Raw genomic sequence first — 23,668 nt, forward strand, 5'->3', positions numbered from 1 at the left:
GTGTGTGTGTGTGTCACTGGCTCTAGCTGGCTGGCCGTGGGCCTCTTCGGGGTGTGTGTGTGTGTGTGTCACTGGCTGTAGCTGGCTGGCCATGGGCCTCTTCGGGGTGTGTGTGTGTGTATGTGTGTGTGTGTGTTTGTCACTGGCTCTAGCTGGCTGGCCGTGGGCCTCTTCGGGGTGTGTGTGTGTGTGTGTGTGTGTGTGTCACTGGCTCTAGCTGGCTGGCCGTGGGCCTCTTCGGGTGTGTGTGTGTGTGTCACTGGCTCTAGCTGGCTGGCCGTGGGCCTCTTTGGGGGTGTGTGTGTGTGTGTGTGTCACTGGCTCTAGCTGGCTGGCTGTGGGCCTCTTCGGGGTGTGTGTGTGTGTGTGTGTGTGTGTGTGTGTGTGTGTGTGTCACTGGCTCTAGCTGGCTGGCCGTGGGCCTCTTCGGGGTGTGTGTGTGTGTATGTGTGTGCACATGCCAGTATTGGGCCTAAGCGCTGTCCAGCTTTTTCACTCAGGCTGGCACCCTATTGACTACTTCTCCACTTTTGGCTTTTTGTTCTTTGGAGCTAAAAGTCTCACCCATTTGTCTGCCTGGATGAGCTCCAACAAGAATCCTCAATTAGGAGTGGCATGAGCCACAAACACCTAGAAACCTCTTCAGTCTCGTAGAGGTTTCCTGCATGGATGGGTAGGAGGAGATGCACAGCTGTCTGATTAAGTGGGGCGTGGGCTGTGATTGCTAAGGATCAGCATGCGAATTGGGTGGTGCAGGCACTTGTGAAAACTGGGCAGGAAATGGAAGCCATGGTGGTGTCTGGAAAGAATGGGTAAAATGAGGTGTGGGGGTGAAAAAAAGAAGCCAAAAGTACTTATGTCCTCAGGAGATGAAGCCTGAAGACAGGGAAGTGAGGTCGGTCCTCTTAGGACAAGTTTCAACTGCCCTGTGCTGTGCTCCACTGCTTCATGCATCACATGTGTGGGAGCTACTCTGTTAGTTCAGGGTTTCTGTACTGATGAATTTGGTGAATGTTCATGAAGATAAGCGTTATGGTAAAGGCAATGGAACTGCAGATTAGGGCCTTGGAAACAAATAGAAATGGCATGGAGAAATGAGAAAGATGCATTTTGGGTGGTCTCAAAACTACGCTCTGGTTGTGTGAACCTACATAGAATAGTTTGTTAGGAACCAAATGCTTCCCGTTGGTTTGATGTACTGGGAAGAAAGATCCTTTAAACCTGGAAACCACTCTTCCCAAACTGCAGTAGAGCCAGAGAATTTGGATGTGGCACCCCCAGCCCGATGTGGCCTGAACCCTGCCCTTGGTTTCCTTTTCACAGTCATTGACAGATACCAAAAGCTTCCTATAAGCCAAGGGAAGTCACCATGGACAGTCCAGCTTCCCCTGGTGCACTTGACCTGGCCATTCTGGAGCCAGCTCTGGGTTGGGCCAGGGCGCTGGGGGGAATGGGCCACAGGCTCAAACCTGACTCCAAGGTGAACTGCCTGGCTTGTCTTAAGATGGCAATACCCAGATAATTGCCAGCAAAATTGACCTGTCCTAGTCAACAATTCTCAACTGTCAGCTTGCTGAACACCACGACCAGCACTAACAGTGAGCAGGTGAACTGCAGTCTTCATTCCGGACCCACTGCCTCCGTGTCCAGAAAAACTTTGTGTGAGCAAAGCATTCCCTGGTCAAACACAGTTGCAGGATGCTATTTAAGGTAAGACTGCCCCTCTTTCTGGATGTCAGGGTAATGTGCATTTCTCTAAACCCATCTGATCCCTGTCTTCTCCAGGACACCCTCTCCTCTTGCGGACTTTCCTTGCTAGGTAGGGTCCATCTTCCTTCTCAGGCTGAACCTTCTAAGCCATGTCAGCAGCTCCCCTTGCTGCTTCCATGCTCCCTGCGTCTGCCCATTCCCATGAGAACTCCACGTCTCCACATGTGTTCGTCTCTCACCCTGCCTTCCATCCATCCTCTGCAGTCTCTGGGTTCCCTCTTGGCCTGACCAAGTACCCACTTCCGGATGATTGCCCATGCCTCTGTGTTCTCTCCACCCAGCAGCCAAAAGAACCTTGTTAAAACATTGATTGGAAGCTCTTGAATGCTTCCTTACTTCTCCAAGAAAAAAAAAATGTATCTCTTACCATGGGCTCTGGGTTGTGGTCCTCTGGCCAGCACTACCTATGACTGACTGTATTCTGCCTCTTTCTGACTGTACTGGTCAGTTTTGCATCACTTCTATGTTGGACTCAACAGTTTTGGGATTTTCTATTGCTACCTTGACCAGGTAGCAAAAGACAGGAAGAGAAAGGAACTAGGTCTCATAAATAGTCAATCAGTAACCTAAAGACCAAAGCCCCTCCTTAAAGGATCAATCTTGGGCTGGGAAGGTGGCTCAGTGGTAGAGTGCTTGCTTTGTATGCATGAGGCCCTGGGTTCAATTCCTCAGCACCACATAAGCATAAAAAGCTGGGAGTAACACTGTGGTTCAAGTGGTAGAGCACTAGCCTTGAGCTGAGGAGCTGAGGGACAGTTCAGGCCCACGACTGACCAAAAAAAAAAAAAAGGATCAACCTTCCCTCTGTACAGTTCCTCTTCCTCCTGGGCCCGTACCTCAGCTCTCCGCTCACATGGCTTCTTGGAGAAGGCTTTTTGCCTATCCCCTACTGGGATCTTGACTATACTATGAATGTATCTTGTCTCTTATTTCCTTACGCTGTTACTCCACTAGAAGGTAAGTTCTATCAGAAGCCATGACTTTATGGTCCTGTTGCCTCTAGCCCACATGGATGGAGAGCCTTGTGAATCTCTAGTAGACATATGCAGGAAGGAAATCCTGACCTGAAACAAATGTCAACTTGTTTCCATTCTTTCTTCTTTGCCTCAGTGATCCCCATTTTTCCATCAGCACATCTTCCTTTCCCCCACCCCTATCTGTTGTGGTTTCTGTTGCAGCAGTCCTCTGGCTTCCTGTCCATGGCTCCATCTGCACCATGACTACGCTGTCAAGCCAGCATCTTCAATGTGGACAGTGAAGGAATGGAGCCTCAGGTAGGCTGCCTGGTTGGAACTAGTCTCTCTGGGGGCTGGGTCCCTAAGTTCCCAATATTTCCATCATCAGAATGTTACCTACACCCTAAGGAGCAAATGTGTGTGTGTGTGTGTGTGTGTGTGTGTGTGTGTAAAATGGCTCCTTTTAGACAAAGGCCTCAAGAGCTCAGAATCCCCATCTCATGGCTGTGCAAGGACAAGCCAGGCCCTGTGCACTCTGACCAAAGCTTCACTCTGTTTTCTCCCAAGTTTATCAGCCCACAACACATCTGGAGGCTGCATGGGCTCAACGGTGGGCTTGGTGGGCAATAACAGAGTAGCAATGTGCTTGGTGGAAAGCTATGATTCCTGACCCAGGTGGTGGGTTAACCCAAGAGGTGGCGATGGTGGCAGGGGCAATGGCATGGCTTCCATAGAAGTCTCTCCATTGGGAGGGTCCACCAGGGCTGAGGTGCCAATGTCCAAGCAGGGCAGGGTCTGTAGACAATGCCAGAACTGTTAGCAACCCCACATGATCCTATGTGGCATCCGTTCCACTGTTCAGAATTTAGTTCATGGTTCATCATTCAAAAGACAAGATGCCTGGCTGGGAAGGTGGCTTAGTGGTAGAGTGCTTGCCAAGCATGCATGAAGCCCTGGGTTCAATTTCTCGGTACCACATAAACAGAAAAAGCCAAAGTGGTGCTGTGGCTCAAGTGGTAGAGTGCTAGCCTTGAGCAAAAAAAGATCAGGAACAGTACCAGGCCCCAATTTCAAGCCCCAGGACTGGCTATATATATATATATATATATATATATATATATATATACACACACATATACATATATGCAAGATGCCATCACCTCCATGCCTCAGAATTGTACCCCCCCTTTTTTTTAAGTGTATACATAAGTCAGAGATGGTGGTGCAGGCTTGTAATCCCAGCTATCTCCCAGCCCTTTTCAGGGCTAGTTGTCTCTCTCTAAAGCCGAATGCTAAAATTAAATCACTTCCTAAGAATCTAGGGTTTTTTTCCTTTTCTTCTTTTTTTTTTTTTTTGCCAGTCCTGGGGCTTGAACTCAGGGCCTGGGCACTGTCCCTAATCTTTTGTTCAAGTCTAGCACTCTAGCCACAGCACCACTTTTGGCCTTTTCTGTTTATGTAGTACTGAGGAATCGAACCCAGGGCTTTGTGAATGCTAGACAAGCACTCTACTATTAAGTCATATTCCCAGCTGGTTTTCTTTTTCTTTAGTACTTCAGTGACTTTCTTCTGCTGCCTTTCTAAAATACCCTATTCAGTCCTGGGGCTTGAACTCAGGCTTGGGCACTGTCCCTAAGCTCTTTTGCTTAAGGCTAGCACTCTACCACTTGGAGCCACAGCACCACTTCTGTTGTTTGTGTTGAGTGGTTAATTGGAGATAAGAGTTAACCAGGGACTTTTCTGCTCAGCTGGTTTTGAACCATGATCCTCAGATCTCAGCCTCCTGAGTAGCTAGGATTACAGGTGTGAGCCACCAGTGCCTGGCTCTTTTTGTTGTTGTTTTTGTCAGTTGTTGGGACTTGAACTCAAGTCCTAGGCTCTGTCCCTGAGCTTTTGTGCTCAAGGCTAATAATGCTCTATCACTTTGACCCACAGCTCTATTTCTGGCGGATGGTCTCACTGCTTTTCTTGCCTGGGCTGGCTTCAAAGCTTGATCTTCAGCCGGGTGCTGGTGGCTCACGCCTGTAATCCTAGCTATTCAGGAGGCTGAGATCTGAGGATTGTGGTTCAAAGCCAGCCCGGGCAGGAAAGATCGTGAGACTCCTATCTCCAATAAACCACCAGAAAACCAGAAGTGGCGCTGTAGCTCAAGTTGCAGAGCGCTCGCCTTGAGCTGGAGAGCTGAGGGACAGCGCCCAGGCCCAGAGTTCAAGCCCCACGACCGACAAAAAAAAAAAAAAAGCTTGATCTTCAGCTCTCAGACTCTTGGGTAGCTAGGGTTACAGGAGTGAACCACCAGCACCCAGCCGTAAGTTTGTAAGAAATTATTTTCCTTTCCATGTTTGTAACTCATAAGTTCATATCAAATGATGTCTTAATGGTAACAGGCCCAACGATTTGGCAACAGTTTTGGTAGAAGAAAATGAAAAAAGAGTCAATGCCAGAACCCCTGCCACTGTGAGTTATGGACACTCAAGTCAGATGTCTTTTTTAGAAAAGAGTCTAGAGTGCTGGATTAGCCAAGATTGGAGAACAGAACTGATTAGTGCTTGCAGATCCTAATTTGACCAGCAGGTGGCAGAGGTGGCTCACAAATCCAGGGACTTGGCAGGCAGCTGGGTTTGTGCCAGGATTAGTGGCTATGGACAGCTATCCTTTTCTCCTGTGGTCCTCTGTATGAGACTTTGACCTGATCCTTTAACTGTCTGATGGCATTATGTCCAAATTAAGGTGAAAAAAATCCCTCCTCCCTTCTCGATGAAGAAATGGGCAGATGCCCATCTTAGAGGGAGGGCTGTTATGAGGAATAAGATGCCCCTCTTCTCTCTCCTTGAAGGGGAGGGAGGGAGGTGGGTATTTTACACTCGGAAGATGGCCATCCCTCCACTGACCCCTGGGAGCTTCAACAACACCTTCATCTTGTCCACTGGGGCTGTGGTGGCGATTTAGTGCACTTCCTGGGAGCACTACAACCTGTTTCCAAAATGGCCCACCCACCAGGCCACGTATTGCCAGAAGTGATATGGAAAGCTTGGGGCTGAACTCCCCAGAGATACCAGTCAGAAACTGGGTGCTTTGGTGACCATCACTTCCCCCAAACACTGCCTGGGGGGAGCGAGAGGCCATGTGTAAGTCAGAGCAGGGGAATGGCGGTTGCGTGGCAGGGGGCGGGTAGAAGGGCGGGTAGAAGGGGGGTGCCTCGAGGGATGAGGACTGGGGGTGAGGACAGGTTGGAGAGGGTGAGTGGGCATGGAAGGCATGCCCCCCCAGAGACCCCACTTGCTTAGCTCTCCTGCAGACCTCACCTGCTTGCCTGGGTGCACCAGTGCCCATGTGGCCTGTACCTTGCAGGCTCTGACCCGCCCAGAGGAAAGTAGGTGATGGGGTGACCAGAGGACCTCAAAAGGCAGGAACCACCTGCAGAGGCCCCAAGAAGGAGAGATGGGGAAAAAGCAGTGGGCTTTGAGCCTCAGATGATGGAGCCACAGGCAGAGCCAAAACACAAGAGTTGGCCGGGTGCCAGTGGCTCTGGCCTGTAATCCTAGCTACTGAAGAGGCTGAGATCTGAGCATCATGGTTCAGAGCCAACCTTTGGGCAGGAAAGTAAGACTTTTATGTCCAACTAATGATCAAAAAAAGGCAGAAGTAGAGCTTCAGCTCAAGTGGTAGAACACTAGCCTTGAGCAAAAAAATCACAGGGACAATGCCTAGGCCCTGAGTTCACATCCTAGGATCAGCACACACAAAACCCCACAGACTTTCATAAATCTGTGTTTATACACATACTAGGTACCCCTCAGGGAGCCTGCCACCCCTCCCCAGGGGGCTTCTGGGCCCTGTAAGAAACCGAACACAAGCCCCACTTGGAACAGCCATAAAGAACGAGGCCTGTGAGGCACCCTGCTTCCATAGCACATTTAATCATGAATGCAAAGTTCTGGTTGGCTGCCTGGCTCTTGAAAGCCACCTCTGTGGGTGGGCGTGGGGACTTTTCCTAGGCAAGGGGTGAAATGCTGTTCTTAGCACTGGCACCGGCACCCACTAGGCCCTGAGAGCAGCACCCAGATCACACCTGGGCAAGTGGCCTCTGACAGTCCCCACGGGGGTTTCAGGAGCTCTTTCCTCCCCCGCGGCGATGTCAGCTCCTTTCACTTTGGGGTCCCGGCGCTTTTGGCCCCCATGGTCAAGCTTCCCAGGGTGGAGAAAAACTCCTCCATCTCCTTCTGCAGCAGCTGATTCCTCCTCTCAGCATCCTCCCGGGCCCGCTCTGAGTTCCGCAGCTTGATTTCTAACATGGCACATTTCTTCTTCTCCTGGTCCAGCTCCTCCTCTAACTGTGACGTCTGTTTCCTCAGGTCTGCACTGCTTTCTTCAATGCTTTAAAAAAAGAATCGAGAGACTGTCAGATGCCACTTTGCTGGGTTGCTTCCGTGCCATCTCCAGCAGGTACAGGCCTGGCAGTTTCCCCAGGGCTAGTCAGACCTGTCCCACAGATAGAAGGGACCTCACGGGCCTTGGCTGCTCCTGGTACACGCCAGGGAGCCAATGAAGACATCCCACCAAAAGGTAAAGATGTGTGGGGCACCAGTGGCCCACGCCTGCAGTTCAAAGGACTGCAGTTCAAAGCCATCCCTGGAAAGAAAATCTGCGAGTCTTAGCTCCAATTAGACACCAAAAATCCAGAAACGGATCAATCTCTCCAAGTGGTAGAATGTTAGCCTTGAACACAAAAGCTCAGGGTCAGAGCCAGGCCCTCAGTTCAAGGGATGGCACCTGGTCTCCCCACTCACACCTGCGTGTGCTCTGTCAGCCTTGGGGTTCCAGACCTGTTCCCTGCTCTGAGGGGTCATCTGCCCTGCTCAAAAGAAGTTCCAAACAGACAGTCTTTCAGGCTTGCTTTCCACCTCCCACCTTACACGTCTCCCTTGGTCTAGCTTTCCGTCACCCTCCGTGAGGCCGCACCAGAGCCCACACCACACTGTGCCGAGGTTGGCATACACATCTTTTCCACCAGGTGGCTAGCTCCTGCCTGGGCCCCCTGGAGCCTGGCCAGGGTAGGAGGGAAGCATGACAACAGCCGAGTCTCTGAAATGTAGAGCGCTCCAAAGGGAATCGGCTCCAACAGCTCTGCAGTCCCCATGGACAGGGACACGGTGTAGCCACGGCTATCCGTCCCCACCTGCCAGCCCAGCCAGGCCTCTTCTGAGTCAGTGAGCACAAAGGTGACACCCCTTCACCACAGCATGGACAGTCTCACCTTCAGACCCCATGGAGGGTGAGTGACACTAAGGTTCCACCCACTTCTCTCTGATCCCCAGCCCTTCTGCTGCTCCTGTCCCCAGGCCTCCTTCCTTCCTTGGCCTAAGCTGCCCTGGCTGGAGCCACCTTGGTGTCCAGTCTCTTGACCCTACACCCCTCCATGACTCTTGGCCTGTCTCAAGAGCATCTTTGACTTGACCTTCTAGCCAGGTGTCCCTGCAGCTGGCCAGCCACAACCCTAACGCCCTCTGGCAAGTCCCACAGCCCATCAGTGAGCAAGCACAGCATCTGGCTGTCTTCCATCTCTACTGCTGCCCCAGGGCCCGTGCCATTCTTGGCGTCTGGGCAGCCAGGTGTACTTCCCCAGGGGACCAAAGTGCCCGAGAACCTCCACCAGCTTCTCTGTTTTCATGTCCCTACCACTAAGACCAGAGCACCACTGAGGCTAAAATGGCATATACTGCCTTACCCGCCTGCCCAGGGCTGGTGTGGCTCCAAGTCCTTCCACTCCTCACGCGCCCCTCCAGCCCCCGCCCCCCGCTCTGCCCCGTGCTTGAGGGTTCTCTGACATGCTTTGTTTACAAGCTCTGCCCCAACCCCTCAAATGAGGAGGAGGGCAAGGAACTGGTGACTCAAACCTGTAACCCCAGCGAATCAGGAGAGGTAATACCCCTTCCCGTGCTCAGACCCTACCGGGGCCAGCACAACAGCCTAGCCACTCAGCTAGCGAGAGACAGGACCTCCTTGTTCTCTGGAAATTTGCTTCTGTGGATCCATGGAGCCACGGTCAACACCCAGTAGCAGAGGCTGGTAAGCCCACCCAGGACACACGTCATCAACACTAGTGGAGCTGTGACTTGAACCAGGAGAGTCTGAGACCCAGCCTACCATCAACCATCACCCATCCTGAGGATGCAGGTGAGAGGTGCCACAAGGGAGGGGGGTGCTCACTCCAGGCCTCTGAAGACAGCTTAGTTGTCCATCCTCCCACGCTCAGCGGCTACCAGCTCAGGTCAGAAGTTCCCACCCACTGCCTGGCTGAGGTGTTCCCCATGCCTCCTTTCTCCTCTCTGCAGCAGCCGTATCCTATTGGCGCTTCGTGCTTCGTGACCTGGTCAGGCACTGCCCACCATGACCCACCCTGGCAACTGCAGATGTGGTCCAGAGCAGCGAGGACACTCACTGCCCTTCCGGCTTCCTGTGGAAAGCCTCAGCAGGAAGCAAGAACGTTCCATGAGCACCACCAACGGAGGCACTGGAGAAAGCCAGCCTCAGATCCACACGCAGGTCTGATAGGGCATGGGACCTGGGCTTACAGAAGAGTCTGCTAACAGGGGGCCTGAGATGCTGACTGAAGCCCTTGCCTGGCTGTTAGTATGGTCTGCTTTGAGTGAGCCTTTATGGGGCACCAACTGTATGCAAGGCCTTCCAGCTCTGAGACTGTCAGACACAGGACCTGTCCCAGCCCTCCCCTGAGCTCCTATAAAGGCAGCCATGTCGCCGCCTCTGGGCACATTCATGGCTGGCAGCAATCATGGCATCAGAAGTTCTGGCCTGGCCCCAGCCCTTTACCTTCTCAGACTTGTCTGGTACTCAGTCCTCTGCCGGCAGAGCTCTGCCCTGAGCTCAGCCACCAGGCCCTGGAGAACTCGGCAGCGGTGGGCCTGGTCCAGGGCAGGACTTCCTGGGTTGCTGGGCTCACTGCTGTGGCTGCTGCCACCACCACCGTGTCCGCTCGTCTCATCCAAACTGTGGCCCAAGTCTGGGGACCTGTGGTCCCCACTGCTGGGCAGCGAGGACGGCTCCAGGGCCCATTCGGTGTGCAGGGAGCTGCAGGTGGACGAGTCGCTGGCCCTGTGGGCTGTGCAGCTGCTGACAGAGGCCTCCCTGGAGGATGTCGTGACGGACCATGTGGTGCTGGCTGTGCTGGGAAAGAGGCTGGCCGGAGGCACGTTGTCGTAGGTGGACAGTCTGTGTGGGGAGCCCGAGTCCTTGAGCCGGTCCCCTGAGGAGGCTCGCCGATGATGGCCACGCAGAGAGGACAGCCCGTTCATGAGCCAGTTCCCACTGGACGAGAGGCTGGGCACCTCGAGGGAGGAAGTGCCTCCCTTCGGGCTCCCTGACCGGGATCCTGGCTGCCGGAAGGAAGACTTCCAGCTGGGCAAGGTCTGTATCCCTTTTCTCGAGCCAGGGGCTGCAGGATGGCTCTGGCTGCCCCGGCCAGGGGGGGAGGTCCTCGAAAGCACCACTGCAGCTGGCCGGTCTAGAGATGAGGTCCTGTGGGTAGGCAGGCCAAGGCCGCCAGGCTCAGCTGGACTGTCCCTGCAGGCCTCCTCAGAGACCCAGCCCACCGTGCACTGTGGGGCCCCGGCCGGGGAGGCAAGTCCTTCTGGGACCGTGGCAGTGAACAGCTGGCTGTGTTTGCGGATGAGGGTGGTCATCAGGTGCTGGACTAGGGAAGTGCCTGCCAGAGAGAGGGGGGGGCGACACGGCTGTGAGTGACCCCAGCCCAGGTGCGGGAGGAGGGACTACGTCTGTGAACCTGTTTTAGGACATGGAACCTCAAGCCAGGAGGTAGCAGGAAGAAGGGGGAGTGATGCAGACATGGTGTCCATCAAGGCAGCAGATGGCTGCAGGACTGGAAAATAAAACTGGGAAGGTGAGTGCCCTCAGCTGCATATCCATGGCTGTGCCCAGCTGTTCACCCTCCTGGTGCACAGGGACCCGGGGCAGGGAAGAGAGCAGCCTCCTATGTGGGTGCACACCTCCTGTCTGCAGTCCTAGCTACTCAGGAGGCTGAGATCTGAGGGCTGTGGTTCCATGCCAGCCCAGGCAGGAAAGTCTATCAGACAGACCACCAAAAAAGCCAAAACCAGAGCTGTAGTTCAAGTAGGTGAGTGCTAGCCTTGAGCAAAAAAAGCTCAGGGGCAGCAACCAGGTCCTGCGTTCGAGCCCTTGGACCGCACAACAACAAAAGAGACATAGCTCCCCGATTCTGGGCGCTCAGCTCCTGTGGCAGTGAGTGGGGTTTCCTCCCACATGCCAGTGGAGATGGCTGGATCGCAGGAAGCCTCGCTCCCTCTTCCGCCCACATCAAAGGCCAGAAGGTGGAGTGGTTCACTGGGGTGATAAGGCTGACATTGGGGGGTGGAGGCCCTCCAGTGAACAGAGGAATCCAGGTAAGATTCTTAAGCCAGGAAACACTGGGGGAAGCAGGAACTGAACTCCAACACCCATTCCTCCTGGGTTTGTGTCCTGGGGCAGGAGAAGGGCCAGAGTATCAGCCCAGAGCAACACCCTTACCATGGGCAGGGTGAGGTACAGCTCTGTAGTGCCCACACCACATCTTCCTCACATTTACAAAGGAACTCAGCCCACAGGCTAGAGTGGAGCAGCCTGGCTCCGCCAGTGTTTGTGAATGTGTGAGTCTTGGCCAATCCCTCCCTCCCTTCCTCCTGTACTATAACTAGGGCCTTAACCCAGGGCCTTTTTATGCTCAAGGTTGGCATTGTACCACTTGAGCCACAGCTCTACTTCCGGCTTTCTGGTGGTTAGTTGGAGATAAGAGACTCCTATACTCCTGCTTAGACTGGCTTTGAATGGCGATCCTCGGATCTCGGTCTCCTTAGTAGCTAGGATTACAGGCACAAGCCACTGGTATTTGGCTCTGGTTAGTCTCTTCACCTAGGACCTTGGAGTCCCTGCCTACTTCCGTTTCCATGCCCGCCTCCACCTGTGCCCTCTGGCAGGTCTGGCTGGCTGTCCTCTGGTGGCCCCTCACAGCTCCCTCAGCCTCTGTTTCCTTGCCCTTAAGTTCTGTTTTGTGTTTTTTTCCTGGTATTAAGGCTTGACTTCAGGGTCTGGGCACTGTCTCTGAGCTTTTTTTGCTCTAGACTACTGTTCTACCACTTGAGCCACACCTCTTCTTCTGCCTTTTTGGTGGTTACTGAAGACTCTCACAGACTTTCCTGCCTGGACTGGCTTTGAACCTCGATCCTCAGATCTTAGCCTCCTGCGCATTTAGGATTACAGATGTGACTTATGTTCCTTAAAAAAAAAAAAAATCTGCCGGGCGCTGGTGGCTCACGCCTGTAATCCTAGCTACTCAGGAGGCTGAGATCTGAGGATCGCGGTTCAAAGCCAGCCCGGGCAGGAAAGACCGTGAGACTCCTATCTCCAATAAACCACCAGAAAACCGGAAGTGGCTCTGTAGCTCAAGTGGTAGAGCGCTCGCCTTGAGCTGAAGAGCTGAAGGACAGTGCCCAGGCCCAGAGTTCAAGCCCCACGACCGACAAAAAAAAAAATCACTATCATAGAAGAGAACTGCACAGCTCTGACATCCAGGAAGCCGGACAAGGAGGTGGGCTCAGCGAAGACATCCACCCCTCCGTTTTCCCAGGCCCTTCCTCTGCACTAAAGATTTAACCATTCTAACTTCATCCCATCACCACTGCTACCAGCCACAGAGCTGACCTCATTAAAGGGAGGGCCAGGAGGCTCCTGAAAATTTCTAGGGAGATGGAGATGAGCTACCTGAGCCCTCTACCCTCCCCGGGCCTGGCTTGGCTGGGATGGTCTAAGGGTCATGCCTGGGACCAAGATGAGCCCCAATCCCAAGAATAATGGAGTTGTGTCCCCATCCCCCATTACCTTCCATGATGGTCACTGGGTCCTCGACCTGTGGACGCAATATGTTAGGTCCAAATACCGTTGCCAGGTTCTGGACGCTCATCTTGTTGATACTTGAGTGGGACTGAACTTCATCCAGAAACCTGCAGAGCAAGGAAGAAGCAAATTTTGAAGTCTATGTCAGCTGCCAGGTCCTTTCTGGCCTGCCCTGCCCACACCCCTCACAGGCCACACCCCCACACCAGCAGCCATCCGGTCAGGCCTGCCTGCGATTTCCAAGGGTTGCTGGCCATGACCCGTCCAGCTCCAAAACTTGGATCTCAGGTCTGCGAGGGCCACCAGAAACAGGCCAGTGTGACAAGGACCCATTCCCCTGGCCTGGTATTCCCACTTGCCCCCTGCCAGTGCCTACGAGGGACACTTGAAGGGTTATGATTAAAGAGAGAAAAGCTAGGGGGTGGGGAGGGGACACTTCAACAGGTATCCAGAGGGGAGAGGACATATCCTTGCTGAAATGATCCACCAGGGACGATCCAACAGAGCCCGAAAGCTCCAAGCATTCAGAGTCTGTGTTGGGTTTATCCTCCCTGCACAGATGCTCGGTGAGGCTGGCTGGGAGGATGACCCAGACCCCTCTGGACATGGAGAGGGAAGGCAGGAATGCGTGAAGTCAGAGCCGACCTGTGTCCCACTTACTTGCAGATGTATCTGAGCAGATTGTAATTGGCCTGAGGAAGGTTGCTCACTTGCTTAGCCAACTCCAGCGTGCCCTTGGGAAGGAAGGAAAAGATCACCGTTTCAGACACCAGCAATGAGAGAGGAGGAAGGGCTGACGGAGAAGGGAGGTTGGGAGTCAGGTTGGGATGAGCCCTCCAGTGAAGAGCGAGTTCTTTGCTGGGAGCTGGTGTAAGGAGTGAGTCTCTGTGGGGCCACGGAGGAATGTCTGGGCTCTCTTATCAAGGCACAAATATTTACCAGATAACAACCTTCATCTCCCACACAGCTGCAGGGAAGGCAAACAGCCATCCCCAGCCACCAGCTGCAGGGCTGAGAGAGGAAGAGGAACTGGACCCTAAGCCCTTTGCCCTGGGAGCTGTCTCCATTTTCTCCAAAATAATACAAGACAAAATGGCCCATAGCAGACCTGGCTGGAATGGGAACATCCACTGTAAGCTGGATTAGCAGGATTTGCTTCAGGAGAGAGGGGCCTTCCAGATATGAGGTACACAACAGATGCTGTGGCCGCCTTCCCCTCCCCACCACCCACAATCAGCAGGAAGCTGGCCTGCATCCATGCTGCCATGGAGAAATCAAGGTTTTTTTTTTTTGTTGTGGTGGTTTGTGCGGGTCCTGGGACTTGAACTCAGGGACTGGGAGCTGTCCCAGAGTTTCTTTTGCCCAGTTAGTGCTCTCCCACCTTGAGCCACAGCTCACTTCCAGCTTTTTGGTGGTTAATTAGAAGAGGCTCATCGATGTTCCTGCCCTGGCTAGCTTCAAACGTCCATCCTCAGATCTCAGCCATCTGAGCCACAAGCACCTGTCTTTTTTTGGGGGGGCGGGGGGGTCTAATCCTGATTCCATGTTCCCACCATTCCACCAGCCCACCCCCAAGATGGGGCTCCTGGAGGCACTGACCTCCCCCTCGTCCTTGGTGAGCAGCTGGGCGCAGCTGAGGAAGTCCTCGTACCTGGCGAAGGGGATCACAGGCTCGGGGAGCTCCCGCAGGTACAGCTTCAGGAGGGAGGCCACCGTGTGCACGTCCGTTGTGCTAGAATGCAAGAGGGGACATGTAGCAGCCCTGCAGGAACAACCCCTGCTAACCACATACTGCGTACTCTCCCAAGGCTGGGAGAGGGGAAAGCACGACCCTGCAACTAGCTGCCCTTAGTCACGGTGAGGCCCAGAGTGCCTTTGGCTACTGTAGCCTGGGCTCCCATGGGGAGGAGACAGAAGCTAAGGGCCAGGAGCCCCAATGCTGTGCAGATGGTGTTGGGATTCAGAGACTTGGTGGCGGTGTTGGGATTCAGGGACCTGGTGGTGGTTCCCATGATGCTCTGGGTTCCCTGCAGGATGATGAGGGCCTGCCTACCCCCGTGAGGTGGAACAGACATCCTCCAGGCTCCACTGAGCCTAGCCTGAGCCGTGTGTGAGAAGAACAGGCATCCCGGGCACCAAGGTCTGGGCAGCTCATCCTTATCTGTATGGACACTTTCTACATCTCCCCTCCCCCCCCCCCGCATCTCTAAAACCCTGTGTTGTTTACTGCGTGCCTCAGTCTCTCAGGCAGAGGGGGCCTGCAGGGCACAGGGCCGGCATATCCTGGGCTTGCTCACTCACCCTGAGCTTTCTGGTCTACAGCTGGCCTTTCCAGCCACACCTGGGCTCCAGAAGGTTTTCTGCACTCCTAGCACCTGGCTTTCAGCCCCAAGCTGAAGACAGGAGCCTGGAGTATTCAAATGTCACAGGTCCCTTCTAGCAATGACATTTGCAATTGTGGGGTTCCATGATGCTCACAGGTTCTCCAAATCCGCCCATGTGAGCCTTCTGCTTTGCCTCAGGCCCGATGACTTTGAGGCTGGCAAGGCTAAAAGTCTCCCTGCCCTGCCTGCCTTGCTAACCAGGCTGTCTGCTGAGCCATTTTTCCTGTCCACACTCCTGGGCAATTATGGTCCCAGCAGGTACCACGCTGAACCTAGCGCCTCTGCAGGTCCAGTGGTGGCAGCTGCCTGAGCAGAAGCCTGGAAAGAATGGGGAATAAGGATGAGAAGCAGGGATACCCTCAGGGCGCCAGGAAGAAAGAGGAGTACAGCAAGCAGAATGGGGACAAGGGCCGGCTGACATTGTCTTTCTACAGGTGAGTGATGGAAGCGGCCTGCCTTGGGCCTTCCCTCTCCTCCCCACCCTCCTGCTCCCTGTACTGCTTTCAAGACTTTGCTTCCTCTTTTCCCAGACTTTCCCTCCCACACCCTCTGTGCATCCCATCCTAACCCCACGTGCACCCACTGTCAGCACACAAGGACGCCCTCCAGCCTGGGCCTCAGAGCGCACAGAGAAGGCTTCTGGCAAAGGGAGGATGGGCTCAGTCATGGAGCTAGGAAAGGAGGTCTGCAGACCTGCCGCGCTTGCAGATCGGCCAGGAGCTGAGATCCCTCTAGCTGCAACTTCCTAGCCTTGCTCATATCAGCATCCCTCTGTCTGTCCATGTCTGTCTCTCACTCACACCCCACCCTGTTGGCTTCTGGTCTTCCTGCCCAGCCCCAACCCCTGGCTCTTCATTCCTGGAGCCTGGTGGAATTCCAACCCGAAAATGCTCTCACTCCAAATCCAGCCACTGTTGAATTTACAGCAGCCTGGGGGCCTTGCAAGGCCTCCTGAACAGAACTTTTATTTTTGTTTTTGACTCTCCGCTGCCAGGCTAGCCTGATTCCCAAATTCATTTGCTTGTTATCTTACCTGGCCCTTAGCAAGGCAGCTACAAGAGGGTCCTAGCCCACTCCCCAGCCCCCCAGGCCTCTTGGCTACAGGCAGGTTCTGAGGGCAGGAATTGCCCCTTTGAGGAGCCCTGGCACAGAGGTGCCTCGTTGGCACCTGGCAGCAATGGGGACAGTGTCAGGAAAGCTGCCACCGCCCCTTGCATGGGTGGTCTTCCCAGAGGGAGATGGGCAGGAGAGGGGACTTGCAGTGTGGTTAGGGCTCTTGCTGGCAGGCTGTGGTGCCGCCAGAGCCATGCCCTCCAGCCTAGGAGAGGGAGCTGTGACCTACACTCCTGGAAAAGAGTGGGGGGGGGAGGGGAGCCTGGGCACCCTGTTGAGTTAGGCACAGGCCTGATGGAGCTACTAGGTAGAGAATATTCTGAGACTGCTGGTGAAGTTTCTAAAGGGGTTTGGGCTGGGAGAAGAGGGTATCCAGGGTAGCCATGTTGATATGGGAGGACACAGCTGTGGGACACAAGCCTGAGATAGATGGATGGGCCTCCATTACAAACCAGGAGGAGTAAAGATGGTGGGGGGGAGGTGGGGGGAAGGTGGTGAGGACAGTGGCCTGAGTGTGCGGGGAAGTCATCCCACAGCCAGGAGGCTGGCATGAGATCTGCAGGTGGGAGCTTAGCAGGGGGGCAAGGCTGGGAGAAGAGCTGGGCTGGCCCCAGCCAGAACCACAGCTTAAGCCCAGTGCCTGTGGTTCATGCCTGTAACCCTAGCCATTCAGGAAACAGGCCAGCCTGGGCAAGAAAGGCTGTGATTCTCTTGTCTCCAATTAACTTACAGCACAGAAGCAGAACAGTGGCTCAAGTGGTAGAGCACCAGCCTTGAGTTTAAGCCCCAGTGCTAGCACAAAATGAAACAGAACACCTTGGCTAAGCAGCTGTACCATGACCCCAAGGGCTGGGCCAGGAAGCCTCATACTGTACACGGGGTGGCAGAGGTAGATTTAAACGTGCAGAAACCCTTCCTCCAGCAGTTCTTACAGTACCAGGCAGTAGGGCAGTGCATCTGACCCTGCTGTGTTTCTAAAAGGCCAGCTTTCCAGAACCTACGCAGTCAGTATCTACCTGAAGCAACCTCCACCCTGACCCCAGGCCACAGGAGAGGCCTGGCTGGCAGAAGGTCAGAGTGAACCAGAAGCTCACCGAGAATCAGCCTTGGGATGGAGACACAAGGCTCCAGATGAGGCGACACCAAAGACCCCCTAAGTTCTGCATCTAAGGAGGCGGCAGGTCCCTGGCTGTGGCTATGCAAGGAATGAGGCCTTTCTGCTCCTGAGGAGAGGACCAGGGCTGTCCTGAGTACCTTTGTGATTTCCTATGAAAAACTTCCCCATGATTGATGGAATCCTATCGGGGTAAAGAGAGCACTGCACCCTGAGTAGACATGGAGCCTGAGCTGCTGTACCACTCTGCCACTGATGGAGTCTGGGGAGGATCATCCAGAGGAGGTAGAGTTATGAGGCAGACCCTGCAGAGCAAGCCTAGAGTCCTGAATGCAGCTGTACCTGAACCAGTCACCTGGCAGCCTGCAGAGTCCTTCCCTCCTGCCTGGGTCAGGTTTATGATCTGTGGCAGCTGCCCCAACGGGACAGAGGGAGTGGGCCTCATCTGTGGCAGACATGATGCATGCCCCAAGCTCTGCCTGCCGTTTGGGGCAATGTGGGCAAACAGTCTGCCCATCATCAACCTGGTCAAGACCCCAGCTCTAGTCACTGGCTGGTCCATAGCTCACCTGTCAAACAGCGGCTTCTCCCCGCAGTCAAAGGAGTCCTGCAGGTCTCTTACTAGGTTGGCCTGGCCGGGCATTCGGAAGAGCCCCTCCTCGGTGAGCCCACGTTCCCGGATGAAGTCCACACACTGCTCCACCAGCAAGGGTGCCAGGCGGGGACCATACTTCCGCTCATGGTACACAGTATCCTCCAGGCGCTGCCCAAAGATCCCTAGACACAAAGAAGAGCTGGTCATACCGTCTGCCTCCAGCTCAGGGTGGGCAGAGGACTCTTAGCACAAAGGGGAGAGGGCGTACCATGAGGGCCAGAGGAGGCTCTCCCTGAGGAAGGAAGTTAGACTCTAGGAGTTCACACCCAAGAGTCTGGGCCCTAGGCCAGAGAAAATGGTGGGCTCCCGGCATGTTCTATGGAGCAAATAGCCCTGGAAAAGCACACAGTGCATTTGTGTGTGTGCTGATAGTACTGCGGGTGAGCAGTACTGGCACACAAAATTAACATGTCAGGCATTGGTAGCTCACGCCTGTAATCCTAGTTCCTTGGGAGGCTGAGATCTGACTATCGCAGTTTGAAGCCAGCCTGGGCAGGAAAGTCCATGAGACTCCTATCTCCAATGAACCATCAAAAAGCCGAATGTGGAGCTGTGGCTCAAGTGGTAGAGTGCTAGCCTTGAGAGAAAAAGCTCAGGGACAGCATCTGGGCCCTAAATTCAAACCCCAAGACCCCCCCCCAAAAAAGTTTAAATTCAATGCTGATGACATATGTATTCCATAGCTTTGAAATCAGGGCCTAGGTTGGCTTTCTACCACTTGAGTCACACCTCCAGCCCTCTTTTAATACAGTCTCATTACATGCTCAGGCATATACCTGAACCATGATCTACCTACTCCAGGATTCCTCTCCTCCCTGGAACCACAGACATTCACCCTCCACATCCAATTTCTTTCTGTTGAGATGAATTCTGCCTGGGCTGGCCTGCAGCCACGATCCTCCTAACTTCAGCCATACCTTAGGATGACAGGTGCACACCACTGTATCCAGCTATGAATTATATGAAGGTCTCATAAACTTTTGTCCCAGCTGGCCTCCAATTGCCATCCTCCTATCCTAAGCCTCCCAAAGAGCTAAGGTTATAGGTGTGAGCCCCCGGTGTCCAACTATGTTGGGCATATTTTATGAGATGTTTAATTTGGCGGGGGGGAGTTAGTTGTGGGTCTTGAACTCTAGGCCTGGGAGCTGTCCCTGAGCGCTTCAGCTCAAGGCTAGCACTCTACCACTTGAGCCACAGCACCTCTTCTGGTTTTCTGGTGGTTTCCTGGAGGAAGAGTCTCATGGACATTCCTGCCCTGGCTTGCTTTGAACTGTGATCCTCAGATCTCAGCCTCCTGAGTAGCTAGGATTACAGGTGTGAGCCACCAGTACCCAGCTTGATTTTTTTTAAGCATGATTATAAGCAAAAGAAACCAGATCTAGAATACACACAGACTCCATTTGTATAAAGTTAAAAACTAGGCCAAACAGAGCCCTGCTGTCAGCCAGGGCATGGCAGTGGTCAGTGCAGAGGTGCTGAGGGCTTCTAAGCTGCTGGTGCTATTAAGCCAGTTGTGGAACTGGACACTTAGGATTTGTACACTTCTCAGAATGTCAACTTCAGCAACAAAACCCACCCATCTGGCCAGGCACCAGTGGCTCATGCCTGTAATCCTAGCTACTCAAGAGGCTGAGATCTGAGGATCGAGGTTCAAAGCCAGCCCGGATAGGAAAGTCCATGAGACTCATCTCCAGTAAACCACCAGAAAACTGAAAGGGGCCCTGTGGCTTAAGTGGTAGAGCGCTAGCCTTGAGCTGAAAAGTTCAGGGAAAGTTCCCAGGCCTAGAGCTCAAGCCCCATGACTAACCCATAAACAAAAACACTCATCCAGAAAAGATCCAGAACCACTAGTCTTGAACAAAATATCACACAAGAAAAAAACTAATGACAAGCTGGACATGGGTGGTTCACACCTGTACTCCTAGCTACACAGGAGGCTGAAATCTGAGGACTGCAGTTCCATGCCAGCCTAGGGAAGAAAAAGTCCAACAAAAGTTGGAAAAGGAGCTGTGGCTCAAGTGGCAAGAGTGCCAGCCTGGAGTGAAAAATTTAAGAGTGCCCAAGCCCTGAGTTCAAGCCCCAGTAGTGATACACATGCTTCTGACAACCAGATAACTAGCTGGGCTACCAGGTTCCTGAAGTTCTTTGCATGGGGAAAGAACACAGTGAGATGTGCAAAGTTTCTCTCTCTCCCTCCCCCCACCTTCTCTCTCTTACACACACAATTTAGCAGCTGGCGGAACAGCCTCACCCAACCCTAAGCTCCAGGACTTTGGGATGCCTGACCTGATTAGCATCCACAAATCACATTTGTCCTGGCAGGGCAGCTTCTGGAGTATGCCAGGGGCACCATGCCAGAACACTGCTGTGTCTGGGCATGTGGCTTCTCGGGACCTGGATGGTGAGCCAACCAGCTGGGCCCTGGGGTGGGGGTGGGGGGTAAGGCGGGAGGTCATCGCCCTAGCACAGCCAAACATCAATGAAAGATACACTAGTCCCTCACACAGTGCCTGGCACACAAAACACTGGGAACTTCCTTCTGGGAAACATAACTGGAATAGGACTTAGGCACACGGGTACTGAGTTTGGGCTTCTGCTCATTGGTGTGAATGTGTACACTCAGGGCCAGCCTGGAATCAATCCTCCACTAACAGTGGCCATACAATCTGCTCCCCCACCTCCTAACTTGGGGTCACAAAATCACCCATACTTAATGACGGTCTTCAAATGCTCCTACTTACCAACAATATTTGCGACATTTAAAAGAAATTGTTATTGAAAACCAAGAGATTTCATACATCTGAATTCTTAGCTTCTTCCCTGCCCCCTCTGGGCTGTGATCACACCCAGGGCCTTGCAGATTCTAGGCAAGCACTCTACTGAACTGTGCTCCCGTCCCTAATTTTTTTCTTGTGTGTGTGCGATACAGGGCTAGGGCTTGACCTAGGCACTGCCCTTGAGCTTTTTTGATCAAGGCTCTACTACTTGAGCCCTAGCTCCACTTCCAGACTTTTAATGGTGAATTGGAGAGAAAAGTCGCATGGACTTCCCAGCTGACTTCAAACCTCAGTTCTCAGATATCAGCCTCCAAGGATTACAGGGGTGAGCCACTGGTGCCTTGCTTTCTAAATACCTTACTGTACTTTTTGTTTAAAGACCGTGAACATCTGAATTGCTAGAAATACTCTTCAGAGCCATAAATTAATGAGGGTGACGACACATAAGCTCTGACATACCCTGACAGTTGAGCTGCTAAACCAAGATGGCTCCCAAGTGACTGACAGGAGGGTAGCCTATACTGCAGTGCACGCAGTACAACACAATGGCTCACGTTCCAGCCAGGACAGAGCAGGAGGACCGTGAGATTCTGAGATGAACATCTGCAGAAGAGTGCACTTAGGAACGCACTCTGCAATTTCTCACATAGTGTTTTCAGGCTGCGGTGCACCGTGGCATCGTGGGTAAGGGAGACAAATAAGCTAAAGTGACTCAGCGTGGCCTCGCCATGGCCTCCTCTGCCCACAGTGCTATGCCCGTCCCCTGTCCACGGGAGGAAGTCCCACGTGGCAGGCGGCCCAGCCCTGAGGTGCAGAGCCAAGGCTGAGGCTTGTTCACACCCCCCCAGCCTGGGTGGCTAGGTCTGGGTTGGCCCCTTCCAAGCCTGGCAGGACCCCCGCCTCTCTGGGGGTCTCCTGAGCACTCTCTCTACCCCCAATAGGGGATGATAGAGTGGGGAGGAAGGAAAGGCCACAGAGCATTTCTAAATAAAAGAGGGTCTAAGGAGGATGCCATCTTTGACCCAAAGAGTAATGAGGTAAAGCAGGTAGGCAGGGGTGGGGTGCAGAGGACATGACAGAGGACCCCAAATTGGGAGGGCAGGAGCTGGGCACAAGCGGTGCATTCCTGTAGTCCCAGCTATCTGAGGGTAGAGGTTTGAAAACAGCCCTGACAGGAAAGTCTATGACACTCATCTCCAATTCACCACCACAAAACTAAAGTGGAACTGTAGCTAATTGGTAGAGTGCTACCACTTGAGCAAAAATGCTCAGGGCCAGCACCCATCTCTGAATTCAAACCCCAGAGCCAGCACAAACAATAAATACAACTAGTAAAGTTAAAAGACTGGAGCGTGACTGGGGAAGAGGCTGGATGTAGGACGGTGCCATGGTCAGAACTCACTCTACCTGTCACCCGGACTCCAGAGGCCCTCAGGTGTGGACCATCTCCCTGCCTTGTGGGCATGGACACAAACGACGATGTGCAAGGGCCTAGAGACAGAGGCTCTGAGTGGTCTCCAGCACTGATCTGGGTGCATATCCTGGATGAACCAGAGGACAGCAGTGACCCCCTGTCCTGGGCCTCTCCATCTACAGAAGAGGGCAATCCAGAAGGCTTCAGAAGCTGTTTATGAAGACCAGACTAAGACACTGGACTGAGCCCACAGCACCACCATGAAAGGAGGCCATGCACAGGGCTGAAGAATTCTGTTTGCTGCCCCTCCCTGGAGCTGTGTGGGGAACCCCACAGGGAGGCCTTGCTCCAACTCTGCTGTCTCCCTGCCAGAAGGTATCTCACATTAACCTTTGATTCTAGGGAACCAGCCCAGTACCCTCCCCCCCCCCCCCCCCCACACCATGGTCCCTCTGGTAGAAGCAAGCTGGCCCTGGCCAGCTGGCCCCAGCAACCTGAACTCCCTCTGCCCTCCTGGCACGTCTTGGAGGGCGCGTTGCCAAGAACCAGTTCCAGTAGGTTTGTCAGATCTTAGAAGCACAGCCAATGTGGGTTCCTCGAGATCCCAACCCACACTTCACAAGTACCCGCTGGGCTACCACGAAGGAAGCTGGCAGAGGCTGCTGCCTGGCAGAGCCAGCCTCCTGTCCCTGTCTTCCAAGTCCCTGTGGGAATCACGAGAGAACCAAGTGGCCTAGTCCCAGCTGTGCCCTGGGTGTGGATGGCTGACACTGCAGGGCGCTGAGCATCCCCAGGTAAGAACATCACTCCCCACCCACCCCACCCTCTGCTCCCCTCCCCTCCCCTCCTGGCTTTCTCCTAGCTCTCCTGCCCTGGGGAGGGAGGCTCTGCCAGGGCCTGAGCCTAGCCCCAGCTCAACACAGGAGAGAGAGGCTGGGTTTCCCTCTTGGAGCCTCTCCCAGGGCTGACAGGCCAGGTCCACTTTGCCATCCTGGAAGGCCTTGGCCAGAGAAGGAACAAGGAACCACACTGTGGTTCAAATCCAGCTCCCCCTTGGCCTCTGGTCACCACACTTGCCATCTTCTCCCTTCTTTTATGCATCTACTCATGCCGGATTGTCCCTCTGTCACTCCAGGGGACCCTGCCTGGTTCCAGCCAGTCGGAGAACTGACTGGACGGCAAAAAAAAAAAAAAATCCTTTCTGCTCACCCTCCCTGGGTGGAGGCCTTCCAAAGGCCAGGGGGTGGGGGAGGGCAAACCAGAATATTCTTGGGGCTCAAGTCAGAGGCTGGGGCTCTCCGCTCACCAGGTCCCCTTGGCGGTGGGGGATAGGGAAGGGATCTCTTGCAAGGCCCCTCCCAGCCTGTGTTCCCATTTCTCCACGCAGGCGCCCCCCCCCAATCCCCGCGGATCCGATCCCGGCAAGATCGCGCCCACCTCGGCAGCTCAGCGTCCTCCCCCTCCCCCGCGAAATGCACCCCGGTCGATCGGGAGGCGCTGCGCCCGTGGGGACCCCCGCACCCCGTCCTGCCCCTACCTGGGGCGGCGGCGGCGGGTGCGC

General features: G+C 54.1%; 1 protein-coding gene across 1 annotated transcript in view; it reads right to left on the bottom strand.

The window, feature by feature from the left end:
• Positions 1-6,670: 6,670 nt before the first annotated feature.
• The window catches only part of Arhgap22 (Rho GTPase activating protein 22), a 34,980-nt gene continuing 17,982 nt past the window's right edge, over positions 6,671-23,668 (bottom strand). The window contains exons 3-8 of the mRNA XM_013033719.1: positions 17,831-18,038; positions 14,250-14,382; positions 13,311-13,384; positions 12,636-12,757; positions 9,558-10,449; positions 6,671-7,103 (exon numbers count right to left, since the gene is read on the bottom strand). Coding sequence (XP_012889173.1) covers positions 6,875-7,103; positions 9,558-10,449; positions 12,636-12,757; positions 13,311-13,384; positions 14,250-14,382; positions 17,831-18,038 — 1,658 coding nt within the window. The 3' untranslated portion in view covers positions 6,671-6,874. The remainder of the gene's footprint in view (positions 7,104-9,557; positions 10,450-12,635; positions 12,758-13,310; positions 13,385-14,249; positions 14,383-17,830; positions 18,039-23,668) is intronic.

Source organism: Dipodomys ordii, unplaced genomic scaffold (assembly GCF_000151885.1).
Source record: "Dipodomys ordii isolate 6190 unplaced genomic scaffold, Dord_2.0 Scaffold176, whole genome shotgun sequence".
In the NCBI taxonomy this organism is placed as follows: Eukaryota; Metazoa; Chordata; class Mammalia; order Rodentia; family Heteromyidae; genus Dipodomys; species Dipodomys ordii.